The following is a 22,369-nucleotide window of genomic DNA, read 5'->3' as shown; positions in this document are numbered from 1 at the left end:
CTCTCTCTCTCTCTCTCTCTCTCTCTCTCTCTCTCTCTCTCTCTCTCCTTACTTTTTACTTTTGCACAGGCATTCTTCTATGTTCTTTTGTGTGCTGTTTGAATTCAGTAGCAATTAAATAATTGCTACACTAAAATTAATGAAATGTAAATTACTTCTTGGAAAAGAAAAAAGTTACTGAGAAAGGCTGGCGAGTGCGTGTAATTTACTTCTACAATAGAAATGGCTGCTTTGCTTCAGCGATGCTCCCAAGGGTAAATAACAATTTTAATATGTTTTGAAAAATTCATACAGCTGTAGTAAGACAGCTTTCCACTGAATTTCTTATGATTTCTCTGAGTTCTGTACGTATGTTGACAAGCATAATGATCTGATGTTACCTTATGCTGCAAATGCCTTAAAAATCAGAGGGTTTTTTGGTAGTACCTGGACAACTTGAATGCACAAGCTGATTGCTGGGCCAATTTACATTTGCTCCTTTCTGCAAAAATCTCTGGAAGATGAATGGGGTTGCTCTACAGTCGTTGAAGTCCAGACAGAACAAGAAAGTTCCAATTAAAACTTAGCATTTTCAGACAGAAATCCAGCATTACCTATACTTGCTTAGTTTTGGAGTAAACCAGCCATTTCCACTGAGATTAAGTCAATGGAGATAGCATTTAAAATCCAATTTAAAGCAAAGCAACTGTAACTTTCTGCAGTATCTCTTAAGTATTTTAGTACAGTTATGATTTAGCAGATTTGAATGCTCTCTCTTCTTCCTGACACTGAGAAGGCAATCCCTAGTAAGCGAGGGCCTGGCCAAGTCCCCAGACCTCCTGTTGTTTTTTTTTTTTCTTTCCCCTAATCAGGAGAAGGTTTCTCTTTAGAATTCACGTTTTCCAACATGCTGACTAGCAGAGAGGAAGATGGAGTTGAAAGGTCTTCATACTGACTATTACAGCATGTGCAGAAGTATTTTTGCCAGTCACTGATGCTGTAGAGCTCAGAAGACATGCATCCAACCCATGAAACTCCCACTGTCTTTATCAATTCTCTAATTTAATTATAATAAGCAAAAATCCAGTGCTGTTCAGTGTGCTGTACTGGTTTCTCAGGAGACCAGAAAGAACCGCTCAACATCTAAGCCTCAGTTTCCCTGCAAATACAATGAGAATATTTTAATTAACATCACAGTGATGTTGAGAGGCTTAGTTATTATGTAAAACCCGAGTAGCTTTGTGTAAAAGCTGCAATAATGCTGAAAGCAGTTCTTTAGCTATTAACTCCATAAAAGAGGAGCATAACAAAAGGGAACCTGGCTCAGGCAAGGGACTGGTGTGATGCTTGTCTCTTCCTCAGAAATCAGTAAGATTGACATATCTGTTAGAAATTGTGCAGTGATGAAAAAAACGGTGGATTCAGGAAATCTGGCAAGTGGAAGAAAAGATCGAAAGAGCAGTCCTCAGTGATCTCTCATTCAGATTGACAACACAGCACTGAGGAAATTCAGAGGAATATAGATTGTAGCTCTATTGACTTACAGGAAAATCTAACCTTGTTAGGCTCAATTCTGCCTGTGCCTCTTATACAATTAGAAGAACCATACATCATTGCAAATTCTGCTGGCGTTTCTGATTCTGCGTAGGCTCAAGATATCCTGCCAATTGAACTTGCCCTCAGACACTAGAAAATGTCACCTAGAAGCATCCTGTGGAGCGAGGCAGCACTTTCCAGGTCTTGTGGTCTTCACAAAGAAGCACTTGCTAAGCTCTTGTTGGCTTCTAGCCTGCGCCTTATGGTTACTAGCCCATCCCCCAAACTCTTAATTTATTTTATATACCACACTGTAATTTCGGTGTCAGAAATGTGTATATGTTAAAAAGCAGAAGGGCTTTGTAGATTCACAGTAAGTGTCTGGGGGAAATAATCATAATCCCAAACAGAGGCCTGAATAGCTGGCCTGTGGGCTGAGGAACAGTCTGAGTCCTCCAACATGTAATCTGTGTACTTTCTAGAGCTAAATATTTCTTCAGAAAGGTCATAAGTAACTTTTAACCTGTCCATTCCTCCCTAATAGTAGGGGGAAGGTCTATCTGTGATACTCTGCGTATGGCCATCCTCTTCTGTGGAGAGTAACATTAGTTTTGCTTCCCTGTGAGCAGAAGGTGTTGCTAGGTCCTTAGTGCTAAATTGTAGTGAGACAGATTAAGAGTGATTTTTCAGCTGGGATTTTAAATGAGATGAGGCATCAAAAAAGGGGAATGCCAGAATAACAGTCTGCATAGTAGGAGCTGGACAAGGGAAATCCTTGTAGTGCTTTATACCAAGTTGTGGCGACTAAGAGGGTCAAAAAGAGGAATAACAAAGAGAAGTTGTGTCTGTAGAACCATTTCCATTAATTAGTTTCTATGATTGAAAGTAAACAAATGAAAAGGATTTCATTTCACTTGGGGTTTTTTTCTGTCTTGTAATTAATCTTTTATATGAACATAAAGTTACATGAGTACGTGCCTCTTGTTACAAATGTGTATTTTTATATATTTATATTACACACGTGCTTCTATGTATTTATAGCTAAAATAGGGACAGTTAATCTTTCACCAGCAGATAAATAGATTGTAATATAAATGTGATCAAATCTTAGGTAGGCATGGGCCAAAAAACTTCTGCTAAGCTTTGGTCTACATTACCCTTTAACTGGTCTACTGGAATGTGGGATTCAGACCTGTGCAGTGACACCCATTGTGTCAGTTTTGGTAATGACAAAACTGGGTTGTACCCTTCCCAGTTGATCATTCTTTGTGACTGTTAGTGCTCTGGTGTTGAAAACTTCATTGGCTGAGTAAATTATCTCCGTGACAGAGTCAGGCATTGCTGTTGTTCATGACAAACATCACATGGATCACAGAGGAAAGCTGGAAAGGAGAGCGGGCTTCCTGGAAAAGAAGTGATTCCAAAGGCTGTGCTTTCTGTTTAAGTTCAGCATGTCTATTCCTTATCATTCTTAAAACTTCTGTTTGCAGCATGAGAGATTATTTGCTGTAAGGTATTTTTATAATAGTCACCCACGAGTTACTTGAAATATCTGCTTGAACAGTTACTTTCTGTGCTTTCTGTACAGCTGTATTATTGGTTTGATAACAATTTGCAGTCATAACTAGTTGGAAATAGGGGATCTTTTACAAAGATCAAAGAACTTATTTCCTGCTGTCACGTGAAAGCATTTACATTGTGAGCAAAGTGCATGCCCTTTACCTTCTGCTTTGTTGAAAACTTGCATTTATGTTGCCTTGTTTTACTGCATTACTTTAGGAAATAATAGGTGGCAATTTTAATCCCATCTTGTTAAGTGTTACATTTTTAAGTGTCATCAGTCATCCCTAAATGATTCCAAATGGTGTTCCTGATGTTTTTTTGTGTTCCTTGTGTCATATGGCAAGGTTTGTCTTCAACTGATGATTTATTACCTGCTGATTACACAGAACAGATTGTTAGAACCTAGCATTGCTGGAGGTACTTGACTGTGGGCTTTGTTGTTCTTTGAAGCTTTGTTTTCAAGCTTTATGGGTGCTGTGTGCTTTGGTTAAGTAAAAAAAATATATATATTTCCTCAGCTGTTTAGATGCCTGGCTCTCTGATCACCTGTGACATACTCCAAAATGGAGTTCTATTACATAGTGTGAAATTGGAAAATCTGTTGTGTGTGTGTTCTAATGGATGTGACGGTCATTAAGTATATGAGTCTTCTGACGTTGTAATCAGATGTGATTCAGTCTGTTAAATATCCATGAAGCAACATCTGCTTCACAGAGTGACCTTCTGCTAAAGAATACTTAGCATCTATTAGCAGATCATAGTGCAGAGCTGCCTTATTTGGAATGCACTAAACTAGAGTAGTCTACTGCTGTTTAGCAACTAGCTTGTAATAATTTATTGCAGTTAAATAAAGCTTAAAAAACTCCATTAAATAATTACAGGGATTATAAGCATTTCAAAAACCTTTGTGTTCTACTGAAATTACCCATTTAATTTCAGGGTTGGTTTGTTTAAAAAAAAAAAAAAAGCTGAAAACTAAAGGCACATTAGGGGATCTGTCAGATGCTGTTTTCCGTAGGTGTTAATAAAACCAGATTTAAAAAAAAAAAAAAAACCTGAAACAAATTAAAACCAAAAGCAATTTTACCATCTGTTGTATATTAATTAGAACTTTGTGTATCAAGGGTAAATTCTCTCTTCAAGAATGTCACTGAATGTCTGTTAATAAAATAATATGCAAATATATTAGACGATAGGATCATATTGAATTTCACATTCTGCTTTGGATGTAGCAACTGCTGAGACGCTGTATAACGAACTTTTAATTTTCTTTCTTCTTAGAACAACCTCCAAATAACCAAGGCCAGTCGACCCTGCAGCCTTTGCCACCTTCTCACAAGCAACATTCAGCACAGCATCACCCATCCATCACCTCACTTAACAGAAACTCACTGACAAATAGGAGGAATCAGAGTCCGGCCCCGCCGGCTGCTTTGCCCGCCGAGCTGCAAACCACACCTGAGTCAGTCCAGCTGCAGGACAGCTGGGTCCTTGGCAGTAATGCGCCACTGGAAAGCAGGTAATTACTTAGGTACTACTACAGACTGGCATTTCTGAAGAAAATATTTAACTTGAAAGATAGCCAGCAGCTAATACTTCCCCTTATTCAGCAAATAAATGCTGAAAACTTTTCAGTACCAAACTATCGTCCTCGCTCCAAAATCCAGAATGCCACTTTTTCCCTTGTGATGTTTATGGCACAGTAATTGGATGCGGAAAATATCTTAGTTTTTCCAGATGAGCATTCTCCTTCCTGTTCATCATTTGTGACTTTTGACTGTTTGAAGAAATGTCTTGTTTTGCTTAACAGAAATGTTTTGTGTTAAATATATGCTGTCATACATGTCAGATGTGAATGAACTTTCAGTAATGCTTTTTAACTCGAGTGCTTGGTAGCTTTCAAGGAATACCTATGTGAAACAGATGTTTTCTAAACTCATCTAGGGTTTGATGAGACCAAAGAATCGCTTCGTTCTGCTATGATGATTAATTTGTTCCCATTCTTTTTTGTCTTTTACAATTGATAGCTGGCTCTAAGAAGGGAGCAACTAATATAAATGGTGACATGCTTCTGTAGATGCAGAATGATGTATGATGCAGAATGATCTATTAAAAAAAAAAAAAGAATTATAGGGCTTACTGGCACAGAGCTGAATTTACCTACAGTGATTAATTAATACTCATGAAACAGTCAATCAGCACTAATTTTTTATTAGCATAAGCCATAATATTCCAATTTAGTCATCAGAACTGAACATTTACAACTATATTGAAGCTGACAGTAATTCTTGAAAATATTTATGAAATCCCTTTAGTTCATTCTTTGAATCCTTTTAGCTTATGATTTGCAGTGAAATAATAACAGTCCAACTGATTTTGAGTACCGATCAGAGCATACGTGACCTAAAGGTTTTCTGTTAGGTTGTTTTGTCCCTACAGATGTTTCAAGCAACTCTTGTTTGGAGTATAGGTCAGCTCCCCAAAACTAAATGCTACTGCAGTGCTTAGCGTGCTTTAGCACTGTGAAACAGGATTCCTTTGAATGGGATTTCATCATTGTATTCACATAACTTAGTACATTGAGAAAATGTTCAGGATTTTTTAGAGCAAGAGTTTGTAGTGGAAAAGAGCATAAAGTGTATGGATGATTTCAGGATGCTTGGTTGATCGTCTGTGGACAGATAAGGTCTTTGATATTTGCTTTCATTGCCGTGTCTATTTTCACTGTTTTTATAAATGTACTTGAATGAGAATACCACTTTCGGTCTGGATTAAGTATTTTTTGTCAAAGAGATACTTTTAATCTTTTAAGTGTTCTTGATGAGAAGCTAAGGATGTTTGAGTGTTCATGTTTTGAACACTTGTACCTGAATTGAAGTGTGAAAGTTTCACGTTAAAACTGAGACAGCTTTACTGTAGTTTCTCTAATAGTATCACCTGGCTGGAAAGCTTGAGGTGAAGAACTCGTCATTGATTTTTCTCTTTTTGGTTGAAGTTCCCTACTGAGTGTGATTCTTAGTCTCAATTTCAGCTATATTAACAACTTTGTGATAGGTTTCTTCCTTCATCCTTTTCTCAGCCTAAAAGAAAGTTTATTTCATCCTTGGCAGTATTTTAGCTTATGCCCATACTCAGCTTTTCTTTTTTTTTATCTTACTTAGATGACTGTCATTTAGAGCTACAGAATGTGAATGTCAGCATATATACATCGCTATCTTTCTCTCTCTATAGGCTCATATTGGTGATGGGTGGCATAAAAATGAAATACAGCTTGCTGTCGCATATAGCTGGATAGTGAATAGGATGTTTTTGTACATGCAGGTGAGAAGGATATATTTGCAGAACCTGAGAGAGGTTTCAGTCTCAATGATTTTGTGGTAGTAAAAAGGGTGACTTTCAAGATATATATTCTATAATATTGCTTTCAGTTGTATATTTGATAGAATATGCTGCAATTTGGTTCTGCATAGTGTTAATACTTTTGTGTAAAGCATTGCTGTTAGTTTGTAAATGGATGAACTGTAAACTGATAGATTAATAAAGTCCAATCAAAATTCTAGCATTTTGTAAAATATAAGAAGAATTTTATGGTGGTCTGAAACCCCAGCTTGAATTGTGTGTGCTTCTTGCATCTTCGATGCCATCTTTAAATGACAGCAAGCTTATGCAGCAGTAACAAAAATTGACCTCTCTCTTCTGAGGCTGAGAACTGCTCCAAAGGTAATGTCTGCTATTTTAATATGTTGGCCCACAACATCAGAGACACATGTAGGTGGTACGACAGTAGAGTTGAACCTTCCCACCAGTGTTCCATTACGTTTTGTTGTCGTGTGACAGGCGGCAGCAGAGGAAGTACATACGAAGCAAAGGGGTGGAATTGAATTCTTCTGTGCAGAAAAAATGGCACCCACTGGCATTCATCAATGCTTTCTGAACATATAGGGAGACCAAACATTGGATGTGAGCGCAGTGAGGTGGTGGGTGGTGCATTTCAGCAGTGGTGGTAGTAACAGTAGATCACCTCCACTGGTTCGGATTGTTAGGAGCATGGCATGCAGGCACCTGTGCATCACTGGCAAAAAAATGCATAACTGGTGGTGGTGACTGTGTTGAAAAATGGCATTTCATAGGTGAGAATCTGTACTGTCAAGTAGTGTTATTGTGCTCTTTGTATCAGTTGTTCTTTCCATGTAAATAAATAGGATAAATTACTTTCAGAGCAATCTATGTAAAATGAGCTTTTGGAAACAAAAATATATATTTCCTGCTGGTTTTTTTTCTGACTTCTTGCAGGCTGCAGGACATTTCTCTTGGACATTTAATGATATTTTGCTGCAAGTTGGCTTCAGCTAGGGAAAGCAGTGCCAGTTAACAATAGTAACTTGCAAAGGAATATAAAGCAGGAATATATGTATATGTGGCTTCACATTTTGTTCTTTGAATTATATGCTGGACAGCCAAAATCATACAAATGCATGAATAGTTGCTAGGGGTCTTTTATATCATAAATGACAATTAAGTAATTAAATATTAGTATTTGTTTTTCTTACCATGGACTTTAAAATTTAGTACTGCATTTTTTAGATTTAGCACTTCTATTATTCTATGCTTCTATTATTCTATAGATTCTTTAGATTTAATAACGTACTCTCAAGCATCAAGATCATTACTTACATTTTTGTGGCTTTGCTTTCAAGGAGAATCTAAACGACTGAGATTTAAGAATACTTAGTAAATCACTTCTTTAGATGCTTTCTTTGTTAAATCTTTGCTGAGTTTTTTCTGATGTACTATCAATTACGTAAGCTAGAAATGAGCAGGGAAAGAGTATGTCATCAATTTGTTTATAAAATCAAGCTAGTATCATTTCTTAGGCAATATTTTATTAATTTTAGACTGGCTATCTAAGATGAATTGTCAGCAGGGGAAAATTTACATATTCCAGCCCAGGAATAAATTGGAGAGTAAATAAAAATCTGAGAATAAGTCTTTACACAAATTTAGTCAGAACCTGTGCTGAGCAGTGTGTGAACTTTGTGTTCTCTTGCTTGGCTTGCTGCGTAACATAACTAGTGTTAAGAAAGAAGGCGGTTTTATATAATGGATTGAGAATGTTTAATAGAAATTATTGAAGAAGCTAAGTAGTTTTCTCACAGTTCATACTGATATCATATAGTCTTCTCTTACCCCTAATTTATTCTTAAAAGTGGAATAGGTGGAGGCATTACTGTATTCAGTTTTCTGGTAATTTTACTGAGAAGAAAGATGGAAAAGTCTGAAAAAATGCTTGATGACTGAAAAACAGCTCGGTATTTTGAAGCATTAAGTAAGGTTACTAGATGACCTCAGAGGTGACACAACCAAAACAAATTCTAGCATATGCTACTTCAGAAACATTTTACAAGCTTCATCCAAACTTCATTTTACCATGCAGAGATTTTAGGAGCTCCTAAGGTGTGATGAGCTCTCAACAACCACCTGTCTTCATTGGGGTGGATTGCAGCACTTTCAGTATTGATTAAGGTGGGGAAAGAGTTTTCATAGCTTCCAGGGTACCCTTAAATCAATTTGTGTAAAGCCTGATTGATTTTTCTGCAGAACCGCAGTAGCGCTGGAAGTTCAAGTCTGTTCAAAGCAGCTGTTTTATGCATTCCAACCAATAAAACAGTGTCCAGCTTAATCAAATTCAAAATTGTTTCATTATGTAAGTCTTGCAGGTTTTCACATTTGAACTTGATTAAAGATGTAATTTATATTAAAAATGAGTAGTGCACAGTAAAAGCACAGTTTGGGAAAGGAATTCAAGTCCTGCTCGCCTGAAGACCTTGAGTATTGTTTTGGCCATGTCATATTGCCAACCTGCAAAGAAAGAAAATGGTTCTTCATTTTACTTGGGTTGCTGGGAGAATGAATGCATTTTTCAAGACTGAGATTCATATCTACCGTCTCCACAGTTAACACAAACTTGAAATGTTATTCCGGGCAATCAACTAATATCATTTCTGATGTCTCAACTTGGACAAAAAAAGTTGCTTCTATGTGACAAATTTCTTGTACAGTCATGATGCTACCTGTATCCAAGCCCACTGGCCCCATATGCTTGTAAGTTCCCCACAGTGTGAGTTATCTGTTGCATTAGATTTCTGCTTGATGTCTCTGGCATCCTTCTGGCACATGAGTCCTGTTCTGTCATCATGAAGACTTGCAATTTGAGCATGCTGTCTCTTTTGTCTCATGTCCTAGGCAAGCACCAGTAGAACAGATTTCAGCGTTATTTGCACAGAGTTACATGAGATAGTCATTTCTCTATTCAAAGAGGTGCAATTGTTGAAGCAAGCATGGATGCAAATTTAGGAAGAATTCCAAAACTCATCTTTTCGTTGTTTAAGTAGAGTAATAAATATGCATCTTACAGCAGTAATAGTGCCTAGTCATGGGGATAAACTTTCATTTCTCACCATTCCCTGAGAGAGTCTGGTGTGTTCTTTTCTTGCCGGGCTGCTGTGGGGCACCATGTGAAGAACATGAGATCTGCACTCAATGTCAGCTGCCCCTCAGCGTGTTGACTGGCTGTGCATTTTATAGTTCTATGTCAGTGCTTTCTCATCCAGCCAGGTCTTCCACAAAAGTAGCAGATCACCAAAGGGCAATGTCCCCCTAACAGTAGCCTGGTAATAAACCCTGTGTTAGCACGTAGTTCCAAGAACAGTCCGGAAGGCAGTTAAGTCCTGCGTTCAAAATGCAGTTGCAGTTTTTTTACATCCATGGGAAAAGAAAGTTATTTAATAGAATTAGTGAATTCTTTCTGTGGGATCTTCCCGTTCATTAATTTGAAATTGCCACTCTAATTTCATCTTTTTGTATCTTTGTATGTAGAGAATTAGGAAATCAAGCAGTCCTTGCAAATGGTCATGACAACGTTATAGAGATGGATGTGTTTTCTCCAACATATCACGATAGCAGTTATGGGTATGTGACTCTAAGCGTTTGCATGATGCTAACTGTTGCCACAGAAGGCAAAATGTGATTTTTTTTTTTTTTTTTTATAGCCTGTTTGCAGTGGTCAAAAAAAAAAACCCGTCTGAAATAGACTTTATCATCTCTATATCGTTTTGGTTGTTTTTTTATTATACTTAATTTGTCATATAGATTCTTAGTAAATAAAAATCGATAAATTTTGACTGCCAAATGTAGTCACTTTCACTTAAGAAAACAGAGGGGCAGTGGAGGTTGTATTAATTCTCTGTCCTGCCTGATTCTGCAAGCTGTTGCAAATTATTTGCATGCTTTTCTATTTGCCTGATCTGATCCTTAGTTTGTAACAGCTTCCTATTTAACGAATGTTTATGTTAGAAATATTGTGACGTACTATTGAAGCATAGGCAATGATCAAATGAAGGGTTACTTTCTTAAATAGAATTGTGCATTTCATATGAAACGCTTTGAGCAGTTGGTTTGAAATTTGAACTGCTGATTGATAGATAAATATGTAGGCAGGTACTGCTGATATTAAAAAAAAAAAAAAAAAAAAAAAAAAAAAAAGAAAAAAAAAAATTCCATTCTTAAAATTAACATTTTAGTTCATTTAAATCAAATTTCTATTATGTAACTGTTCCATGTCTGTTTATTTTTTCATTAATATCTGTCCTCTACTCAAACTGCAATTTGCTTGTTGTCTACCAAATCAGCGTACACAATTTCTGATGCCTTCCATTCTCTTCCCCCCTCCCCCACCAAAAAAAATAATAATAAAAAAATTCTGACAAAGCAATGTAATTTCTGGTAAATTCCAGCCTGCTATTCATCACAGTATGTTCAGTTTTGAAAATAATCTTTAATCATATTTGCCTTTTTTTCCAATGGTAGGATAAAAATTAGGACTTTGTCCAAATTCTGTTTTGCTAATTTTAAATCTTAAAATAATCAAGGTGAGTTACTATTTGATTGAATTGAGGATTTATGCATCAGCTTGCTAATAATTAATTAATCTGTAAAATCTGTTGACACCATACATTGATCTGCGTCACGTTCCAAAAAGCTCTTAAAATTTCCCTTAGGTACAAATTGAAATCAGCTGCAGTAAGAGAGTTGTATGCTTAAATTCAATTAATGATTTTCAGCAAACTCAAAGATACTGCAAATATTTGCAGGACGACTATTTCTTGTTAACTAAAAATATTAAGATTACTGTATTTAAAAAAAACAAAAACAAAAACAAAAAAAAACCACAAGCCAAATAATACTGTTCCCTGTAGATCAGTACCATGGAATACTGATTTGGATGTGTAATTGCTGAAGCAAAGTTAATGGAAACGTGCCTGCTTTATGCTTTATACATTTGCAATGGGACTGCCAAATGTAGATATTTTGGCAAATGGGGACTGTACTACATGAAATTCTTGTTGGTTTATGCTAGTTCAGGTAGCAGTACAATGAAATTTATCTTGTTTGTAATCCCTTCACTTTGAAAATTATGCTAGCAGGAATCATTTCGTGGCATGAAAGTTGTCCAGAGATAATAACATATCAGTTCCAACACATAATAGATTTGAAACTGCAGTATGCTTTCAGCATGAAGATTCAGTTTATCTATCTTGCTAACATACTGTGTCACAGCTAGAATCATTATATATTTGTTTCTCTGCTTTCATGTCATGTGTGTGTTACGTTATGGTATAATATTTCTTAGTTTGTATGACTTACAGAGAGAATATTAATCTAATGAATTTGACAATTTTAGTGTTAATAGTGATAATAGGAAAAGACACTTTGCATAGAAATTCTAATGATTCATATGCCTAGATCATAGGAATAGTTGTTTATAGCTTTGAGATATTCGTATTTGTGCACTATGCATTAATTATCATAATTCAGCTAGAAATCTCAAGTTATTTTAATGGTCTGCATTGTAGGCTTTCCTTGGTATGGTCGCTCTTTTCCCTAATGTGTAAAAATGTTTGTACGTGTCTTGACAAATCAGTTTAGCTTGAAGTAAAGAGCCTGCTGTTCTTTTACCTAACATCTCTCTGAGTTACCAAGGTATCCTATTAGAATCTGGTAGAAGAAAACATGCTCTATCAATGAATGACTGTATTTAGATCTCTTGCAGAATCTAAATAAATCCTTTACATTTCCAGTTATTTATAGAATTGCTTCAGCTGCTGAACGTTTAATTTTTTACAAGGATAGGATCTGAAAACCTGTTGTACTCCAGAGCCTTATTTCCAGGGATTGCAAAGACCGGGGATATTTTTCATGTGCTGGGGAGGATGTTCAGGGAGTTCGGTTTTAAAAAGTGGCCAGACTGTTACAAGGCCATGTTGAAATAGATCAAGAGGGATAGAAGTTAGGAACACAGAGTAGGGGGAGAAATCTTGATGTGTCTGGGTGCAAAAGGAGTAGGTGTAGCTGTACAGATGGGTAGGGTGTATTAGTTCAGGAGAAACTACTTTGCTGGGCAAGGTAAATGCTATAGCGTCAGGGACTGAGTAGGATGAAAACCAAAATTGTTCTATGACCTTTACTGTTTGTGAGTGCTTATGAAATCCCTTTGAATAGCATGTAACTCATCGCCTACAGGATAGTCTCAAGATAATGAGAAGCCTTGGCTGCTGGTGTACATGTCATAGAAGAGAAGCTAGGAATCATCACGCTCTAGACTTTCTATCTGTGGTGTTCTTTGCATTGAAAAGCTTCTTGTTGACAATCTCTGAATTTTCTTTAAATTTATCTTAATTTAAATTTTTCTTAAATTTAAAAAAAAAAAAAAAAGCAACTGCGTTTCAATGGTAAACTTGGTAAAAGACAGTGAAGCAATATTGAGTTTGGTGAAAGAGTAAAAGACAGTGAAGATAAACATATCGTAGGTTACAAGTTAACATCTTTTTACAGTTACACGCTTGCAGTTGAGCATGCCAGCCAAATCAGTGCAACTTAAGTTGTACCAGAAAATAATTTCAACAGTCTGCGAATTCTTTCAATCACATCCAAGTGAGTAAGAAAATGTTACCAAATATTGTGACAAAGCCGAGACCTGAATGAGTTCATAATATCAAAATCCAAGGTCTCAGTTAATGTTGGTTGTGCAGTGAGAAGTCCAGCTCAAAAAAAGGCATCTGCAAAAAATGGATGTTATTAAAAGGATAGCTGTCATTCTGTCTGAGCACAAGGTGTGATCCTCTGCCTTGCTGAATCTCTGAATGCTGATCCCTGAAGTCTTTTTGCAGGTTTTGGTATTTTGCATATGGGACAATGTGCAAGTGTAGTATATAAGTTCCCAACAAGGAATGATAAGAGCCTAGAAAATAGGAGAGATAGGTGCATCACATGTATGTGTGGAGTTGCCAGGTTGGTGGCAGTGGCTCTAACTCAGGTTATGACAGTGCTGTCACTGCAGTGACATGAATCTGGCTGTTTGAGTGACTGCTGGTAGAGCAGTAGTGGCAGCACAGAGTTCAGCACGGATTATCCCAGGCTCTGAATTGCAAGGGAGCTGCAGCTATGAGCTATAAGTGAGCTGAGGTTCACAGATCTATGATGATGGAAACTTCAGCCCGCTTGCAGCTTGAGGCAGAATCAGATCCTTTCAGCCAGTGGCAGAATAGTATTTCACTCCTTTAACTTCTCTCTGATTTTTAGCTCCTTTTAAAATGTCCAAGTAGCCCAGTCAAGTCTTCCTACTGCAGGTGAAATTGCAGCTTCTGAATTAAACTGTTGGGTAAATATCACAGCTCTGAGATTCTCTTAAACTGCATTTGCTTTTTTGAAATTGTCTCAGTGTGTACTTCAAGGCATTTGCAGAAATTGCTGTCTCAGATTACTAAAGACAGCAAAAGATACTGAAAGAGATTAGATGAGTGCTTGTGTTGTGCCTTTCTTCTTTGATTTTTTTCTTCCCTTGCAAGCCTAATTTATTCAATATTTCAAGAGAGGATCTAGTCAAGATTAGAGTTCTTCATCTCAGAGACCTCTCTCTGTCTCTCTCTCTCTCTGTCTCTCTCTCTCAGTTGGGATATGATTCCAGAAGAGCAGAGGACAAGATGAGGAACTGTAATATAAATCCTTAAGCTCACTTGAACATTTCCAGTCCTCAGTGTAAAATTCAAATTCTTTCTTTTAACCTCCCATTCTTTGACGAGATGAGAATTGGAGTAGCACAGGCACGTCCCCAGCCCAGCTCTTCCTGTGCCATCATGGTGGCAGCTCTGCCCTAGGCACGCAGCCATTTCTTAGTACTAGCTGGACCTCAATGTGTCATTGGTAGTGTGTGCTGAAACCAGGGCATGAAGATGGCGGCAGAGGAGCAGTCTGACAAATTGTCTTCTGACATGGAAGTGTGGATGAAGCAAAGGGATGAAATTGAATTTCTCCATGCAGAAAAAATGCACTCACTGGCATTCAGTGATGCTTTCTGAACTCTTCTGGAGACCAAACAGCGGATGTGAGTGCAGTGATGCAGTGGGTGGCACGTTTCACAGTGGCAACAGTGACAATCAGTCACATCCGCTGGTGCAGATTGTTATGAGCACAGCATGCAGGTTCTTGTTCGCTGCTGGTGAAAATGCATAGCTGATGGTGGCGACGGTGCTGAAAAATAGTGTTTTGTAGCTGAGAATTTACCCTGTTTAATAGAGCGTTATTGTGCTCTTTGTATCAGTTGTTGTTTGGAGTAACCTTTGCAGATGTGGCCCTGAACTGTTCACTCTGTGTGGCCCAGACGAACCAAAAAGTTGGACCCCCATGTGTAGCACAAGTGCTATCACTACCCAGAAATTCAGGAAGGGGCTGTCAAGGCTGTTCCCAGCAGCTGGTACCCGCTTCTGAAGTGAATATCAGCAACAATGACAGTGGCCACATCACTTACTGTAACTTAGATGGAAGTCAGTTTTAAAGTTAGATTTCTAAGAAACCCAGAAGAAGCTTGTAAGGAGAGTTGAGTCAATTCATATTGTTTGAGCAATATACGAATCTAGTTTCTCTCTCTTCTGTAGAAGAGGCAAGTAATGGGACTATACTGCAGAAAAGAATATGAGTAACTAAAACTGTGCCAGTTTCTTTGTTTGCCCATGCAGCATCTTTACATCTGATTCCTCTGCTCACTTCTGCAACACAAAGTGCAGCTGAGCGTTGTCTGTTTCCCTTGCTTATCGTTACAGAGCGCAGCATTGCAGAGAGGAGCACAAAAGAGCAGACTCAGGACAGCCTGATTATTCTGATTCTTTTGATCCTAGATATGTGTGTATATGTATGTATGGGTGTGTGTAGATATATATATATAGATATAGATATATGTATATATATATATACATCAGTGAAGTGAAACTCTCTTTCTTGGGAGAGAGCTATCTGCTCTAATCTCGGTTTGGAAGAATTATTACTAGGATGTTTACAAGTGCCATGTGTGTACTGTAGCTCTGTATTCTTATTTATGCCACTGAAAATGCAGATACTTTCAAAAGGAGAGAATTATTCCTGCACTCCTAAAGACAAGAAGCTTTGGACTGTGGCTTTCAGAGCCAATTGAGGTGTACTTGTGTCTGGGTTTCTGTTGGAAGCTTCTACTGCAGGTTTCCATGCCTCACTTCTCTGGTCTTTCTTTAGCAGCAGCCGGCAGTAACCTGTCAGGGAACAAATGTGGAAGAACACACAAGACTAAGGAAGATACTCTCAGCCCTACTAGTTATTTTTTTTTTTCTTTCTTGGCTTCCAGACTTTAGTTTGTGAAGAAAGTGGGTCCTCAGTGTAAACTCAGCCAAATTCAAGCAGGTGTTACCACGTGTAAAGTGTTTCTCTGAAACATTTGAATAAGCTGTTAGAAGAGGCTTATCTCCAGTTCCCACAGATGTTTCCTCTGTTTATGCATATGGATAATAGTTTTCCTCTTTTTCTGTCTTTCTCCCAAACTTGGATCATCATTTGATCTGATCTGATCTTGGAGCTTTTTCTAGGATTATTCCGCTCAGAGAAAACGGAATTTCACTTTTTTTTCTATACAATTTGTTATTGCATTTCTGCAGAGAAAACAAAATAAGACAAATTCACAACATACTGCAGTTCCTGTGCTGGCTTGGATTTACGTTAAATGCGGCCATGTGATACTGTGGAAGTCAGTCATAAAGCAGTGCTAAGGGCAAACACCGCCAACTACAAGGTTTCATCTCAGACAAGTGTTAACAGAAGATGAAGACAGGCATAAAGTGCTCACAGAGAAACAAAAATCCACTTCCTCTTGGAACCTACTGGGAATGCTGATCTCATGCATCAGTGAACCAGAGTTCATATGAGACCTAGCCAGTAATTTCTGTTATCTCTTTTACATCTTCTTTGTAACGTCAGTCAGCAGCGATTAATCTTCTCATTCCATCTGCTTCTTCAACTCAGTGCAAGGAATCAGATTTATTGATGTGATCTATCCATTAGTGAACCAGGCTGAGCTCTCTAATGTCAAATGGCAGGTGAGGGTCATGGTCTCACTCAGAGAATCCAGATCCATCCAGAGTGAGTAGGGTCTGCCAAGAGCACCAGCCAGTAGATGCAGTGCAAGTGATTGATTGCAATCTCAGACTGCCGTTGTGTTTTTTTTTTCTCTCCGGTTAATGGTTTCTGTGTGTTCTGACGGCTAATGTATCTAGTAGGGTTTTTGTAAGCAGAGAAAGAGTGTGGTAATCCATTCCTGGGAGGAAAAACATCAGCTGGTTTGGCTTAAGGAAAGTCAGGGAGAGATAAACACAAAAACTTACACAAGAGTTGGATCAAGTTAAGATATCTGCAGCCAGATGCAGCCAATACTCTCTTGGAGTTAATTCCTTAAGACTCGTTGATTTTTATTTTATTTTTTTTTTTAACAATAGTGGCAAATAGAACACTACATCTCCATAGAGATAGATGCATCCTATCTCTGCTTGTGTCAGGAAGGAAGCATTCAGGATGGAGAACTAGAGCTTCTATAACTCAGGAGTCTCTGCTATCTCTTGCCTACGCCCTTTGGAACCATTGGAAAAATAATAAGATCTGCTGTAGGTTCCCATATATCTTGCTAGCTTACATTGGCTTTGTGGTGCTGCCAAAGTTTTATACAAGGTGCTTGTATACTTTCAAAAAGTAGAATTACTGATTGCTGCTATTCCCCAAAAGGTAAATTATGAATTGTGACCATTTTTAGACAAAACCTGCTATTCTATTTTTTGTTCAAGTTAGCAAGCACCACAGCTGTATTCAATTCAAAAATAGGTTAATTACAGTTTCTATTCTAATACATTCAGTAATACCACTATACAACATGTCAAAATCAAGCCATTAGGATTACTATCCCTTTCTGAGTAGTAAAGTCGTATCTCCTGAAGTACTGGCCCTGAAGTTTATATCACCAAGACATAAATTCTCTAAAATGTACATTTCTCTCAGCGTGCATTCAGCTGAGGTATTTTCAACAGAAGTTTTTTCCACCACTTGAGGATATCAGAATATGATTGATGTGTACCCACTTTTAGGTGTCTGAGGTGCAGATATACTCTATCATGCCTCGGAGCGAATCCAGTGTAACAGATTGAGGACTGCAGCAAAACAGATAAGAACATTTACCTCAGCTTGCTTACAAATTTATTTCTTGGTGTAGTAATGTCCACAGATTCAACACTCCTTAGAGGTGAATAGATATTTTTTAATAGAAGGAGTTGTGGCAGATTTGAGTTAGTATTTGAGGAGAGATCAGCCTGTGTCCACGGTATAAAAATGGGTGTGCTCATTTTACTAAGTGGTTAGCTTGTGATTACAGAAGACAGAATGACTTCTTCCTCAATTGGAAAAGTTGAGTAAAATGCAGTAACTGTGTATCCAACAGTAGCCTCCTATGTTGGCAATTGCTTGTTAGTTCAGGTTTTTTTCCTCAAATCACAAAGACAACAAAGGAGTCAAAGTTATAAAATTGGTGGCCTTCTTACTTACTCAAAGTAAAATTTCAGAGACTTGCAGATATACTCATGTATCTCATTTGGAGATCTGTTGGTACCAAAAGGTAAAAGAGCCACATCCAAAAATGAACATTAGGGAAGGGTTTTCTTTCTTCTTTCTCACCATGAGTCAGTTTCTTTTCTGTTATCTTCCAGATGTTGGTTTTGTTGTATACTGCACCAAAACAGCAGGTATCTGAAAATAGCTTTTTTTCAACTCCATAGTTGCTTTTGCCTGACCCTAAATCTTCCTTATTTTGCTTTAAGCAATTACTTTTTAATATCTTTATATGTTCTACTCTAGAATGAAAAATGAATCAAAGAGTAATTTTATAAAAATGTTGTTTTTATGTACCACAGGGCAAACACTACATACTCATTATAAAAGAACAAGGGAACGATCAGTTGAATTTAAATTGAAATTGATGGAAGAAAACACATTTTGACACAATGCATGTTTAGTCTACACAGCAGAATACCACAAGACTTGAGCAGAAGCCTGAGTTTTGAACAATTTATAGACATCAAACTACTACTGTATAAGTTGTTTGGAAGACTTCAGTTGTGCAGTTTGTATTGTCCTCTTCTAGACAGGATGTTGTCCTTGGTAATCTACCCTGCTGTTGTAAGGATTCTTTCTGCTTATTTGCTTTACTATTAAATACATAACTGTTCTCCATCAAGTAGGAGATCTTTCTTCTATACAATTTTTTGAAGCAAACTAACAAGCTTGTGTTACCACCTGCGCTCATATGAAACTTCCCCATGCGCTGTTTTTCAGCCAGAGATAACTTCAAATTCCCAGGAAAGGGAGAATTTCTAAGAAAAAAGGATGACTTCTGCAATGAAATCTTCTGAGCGTTAGTGTTTCCTTCCTCAGTGGTGTGTAATGATTGGAAAAGCCACATGGAATTAAGACCATCATGAAATGATAGGACAGTAATTAGGGCAATATAGAAGACAGCACTACAAGAAAGCCTCAGTCTGTGATGGTATTTTGTGTGCACTGACACCACGTGCTTGTTTTTCGAATCACGGAAGTGTTTCTATTCAGAAACATGACCAAACTAATTGATTTTTTTTGCATTCCAGATTCCTTAAGTGCTAATAGTACATGACAGTACAGTAGTTTCAAATATATGGGAAGGAGGGATTTGGGTTTTTTAAGGACATATATTCTAAATATGGTTTTATTCTGAATTGAAGATATTTTATCCGTAAGATGAGAGGAGTGTTTTGGTTTTGTGTATTCACAAAGCCTGGTGGTATTGACCTTTAACCTGTGACAGCAGTTTCTGGTCACTATCATAATCTAAGTAACAGCACTACAAGAAAATATCTGTTGTGGTAATAAAACATGATGTTTGCTCTGACATGCCTAGAGGAGTTCAGAAGAATTTCACTGTACCTTCACATTTCCTTGTTTAGTACAAATTTAGAATGTTGTGACAGACTTTCTGTGAGATTCTCCACTTGGTGTACTTGTGCTGTGTAACATATACTGATACAAAGCTAAAACAGTGCTCAGAAGGGTGTTGTAAAGGATAAGATAAGCTCTTTCATATCTTCCAAATGTCTATAAAGCATTCTATATATGATGTCCAATTCTAGAGAAATCATAGCTGCAAATCACCAGGAACCTTTTGCAAGTTGAAGCAATCTTGGTATAAGCTAAAAAACTGATGTATCTAATGTAGATGTTACGTCATGAGTGTTAAAAACATTCAATAATTTTATAAAGTTTGTTATCAACATGTTTAAAGGTAATATAGAATACTTCTTTTTGTCACAGATACTTTTTTGGTATAGTGTTTGAGTTTCTGGTGTTCTGGAATTTAGAGTCTTCCAGACGTGTTTATGTAACATTGCAGTGTGGAGCATCTCTTCTATTCTGAACTGGGGTGAAAAGTCTTTGTCACAAAGTTATTCTAAATTGTATTTCCATTGCTGGGCACTGTGCTAACTTATGTCAGAAGTATTTGGGTTTAGGGTTTGAGCCTCACTGTCCTTGAATGGTTTTGTAATCCATCTCCATTTCTCAGAGGCCACAGTTTTAATGTAATCTTTCTGCCTAACTCCTGGGTTTTTTATCACTTTCTTCCCATCCTGCTTTCCTATTTACTGAATTTAGTAGAGACTACTTCAATTTTATTTTCCATAGAGGAAGTGGCAGCAGAGAGAAAATCTTATTTGGTGTGAATTCTACCCCCAGCTTGAGGAGGAAAAAAAATTGTATGTACCAGTTTCTGGTACTGAGTTAAATTAAAAGCATGATAATTTCATTTTTATTCAAAAGCTCCTGTCTTCTCTTATTAGAGTTTTGATACTGTATTTCTGTCTCTTAAGAGAGGAAAGTTAAGCACGATGTCTGCCCATTGTGAAACAAGGTGACTTCCCAGCTGTCTTTGCAAGCAAGGATTAGTTTATGACATAACTTTGTATTTTACCACAGAGCTGAGATTCATAGCTTTTAGGTACTGAATTTTTTTCCCTTTAAAATGTTATGATTAGCTGCACTTTTTAATAGAAATACTTATTGAATTAGTAGATGGAAGTGTATATTGAATAAACATTGAAATAGAACATTTGCTTCAAAAAGTGAATTGAGTTATTAAATAGCAGAACTAGCTGGTCTTGTAAAATATTTGCAGGATTCAGTTGCATTTTGTACTCTTAAAGCTTTAATAAAATATTTTAAGTGCTGCTTACAGAAGATCTAGCATGTGCTTGTTAAATGATCAATTTTGAATGGAAGGATACGCTTTTATAGCTGCTGTTAGGCTCCTATGAGATTAAATGTAATATAATTGGTGGTAAGTCGGTGCCTGGTCAAGTAGTACAAAGTTTAGGTTTTAAAACGTAGCTACTTGAGTTCCATGGTTTGAAAAGACAATATAAATGGATATATAGATAATTAAAATCATTTGCAGATAGATTATATTTCAAGAGCGTAAAGAATTTCAGCATTATCTGGAAGCAGCCTGGATTTGTTGTCAGATACCGCATCCTTCTGCATGTCTGTCTCACAGGATCATGGCTCAGAGAAGCTGGCAAGATGTGTAAGCCCAATAGCATTGCACTTTAAATACTGATGACTCTGAGTTAATGTAGGAGAGTCTCTGACCACTTTCTTAGTAACCTTGCTTATTAGAAAGAGAAAAATCCAAAGAAATTTTCTATACCCAGAGGAAGATGCCAGTAAATTTGGCTTTGCTTCTCATTTCTAATTTTGGCTGAGGTTCGCTTGGGGCGCCCACTAAATATCTGTCTTTAGATTACATGCCAGACTGTAACTGGCTGCTTGGTCCATAAATCAGATCTTGATAGGGGAATGCTATGTGTGAGGAGATAGAAATTTTTTTTGTATTTTTTTCTTATTTTTTGTCAGTCTTTTACTCTCTCTGGATTTTTCCCTCAGCAGCCTCCAGCCAGCCAGTACAACCACTCTGCCATTGTATTAACATGATTCAAAGGAAAAGAGGAGTAGCTTGAAGTGAGGAGTCGTGCTGTGTGCTGCCTAAGACTGCACACTGCTGAATTCACATATAAAAGTTACAATTTTCTTTCATTGTCTTGATGCCTGAGGTGGACTGTCAGAGCTGTGACAGCTCCCACCACCACAGATATGCGGCCATCTCCCAGATTTATCTATGGGATTAACTGCTCAAAGGCTTTGAGAATGTGGATTACACTCTCTAGGTGTAAGTTATGCTATACCAACATCTCAGTTCTCGCTTGCTCAGGAAAAAAAATTAAAAAGTCAGATGCTGATGGTTTTGTTGCATTGTTTTATTATAGCTAGGAGTGTATAAGGTTTCATGCAAGTGTTCATATAATGCAAATTCCCATTTTCGGTCTACTGAGCCGAACTGTGAGACGGGTGGGTGTTAAAATCTCAGGTTGCACGGACAACTTCTTATTTTTAACATGGAAGCTGATGTTTAGAAGGACCATTATCATATCTGCTGAATGGCTTCCTTTCTGTCCCCCAAAGCAGTACTCATTATGTACTGAAGAGGAAACAGCTTTCTTTGTGTTAGTTGTTATCCTGGGATCTATGTGCATGTGCCTGGAGATACCTTTTGTAGCCTGAAATGAAAGAGCAGTGAAGGTCAAGTGAATAAGACTCTTTATCAGGACTTAATAAATCTACGTGCTTCTGTGAGTCCGTAAAATCAAACTAATGGTTCTGAGAGGTAACACCTTTTATACTGGGCTAGGCACTGTTGGTTTTTGTGTTTGCTACTTACAAAATGTCACAACTTGTAATGAAGCACTGTGTTAGAGAAGATTTAAACCACAAGGGCATTGTCTTTTGAAATCATTAATAATCCTCTTTGCTC

The 22,369-nt window shown here is 37.3% G+C and overlaps 1 protein-coding gene across 3 annotated transcripts in view; it reads left to right on the top strand.

Moving 5' to 3' along the window:
- Window positions 1–22,369, top strand: part of TENM3 (teneurin transmembrane protein 3) — a 469,784-nt gene that overhangs the window by 331,599 nt on the left and 115,816 nt on the right. For 2 of the 3 annotated variants that reach the window (XM_042870718.1, XM_042870720.1), the window contains 2 exons: window positions 4,360–4,597; window positions 9,955–10,047. In XM_042870718.1, the coding sequence (XP_042726652.1) occupies window positions 4,360–4,597; window positions 9,955–10,047 (331 nt within the window). The remainder of the gene's footprint in view (window positions 1–4,359; window positions 4,598–9,954; window positions 10,048–22,369) is intronic. The other variant, XM_042870719.1, reaches the window with a different exon arrangement.

The sequence above is a fragment of the Lagopus leucura genome, unplaced genomic scaffold (assembly GCF_019238085.1).
Source record: "Lagopus leucura isolate 7727_CA_CO unplaced genomic scaffold, USGS_WTPT01 Super-Scaffold_100004, whole genome shotgun sequence".
In the NCBI taxonomy this organism is placed as follows: domain Eukaryota; kingdom Metazoa; phylum Chordata; class Aves; order Galliformes; family Phasianidae; genus Lagopus; species Lagopus leucura.
This window is presented reverse-complemented; position numbering and strand designations above follow the sequence as displayed.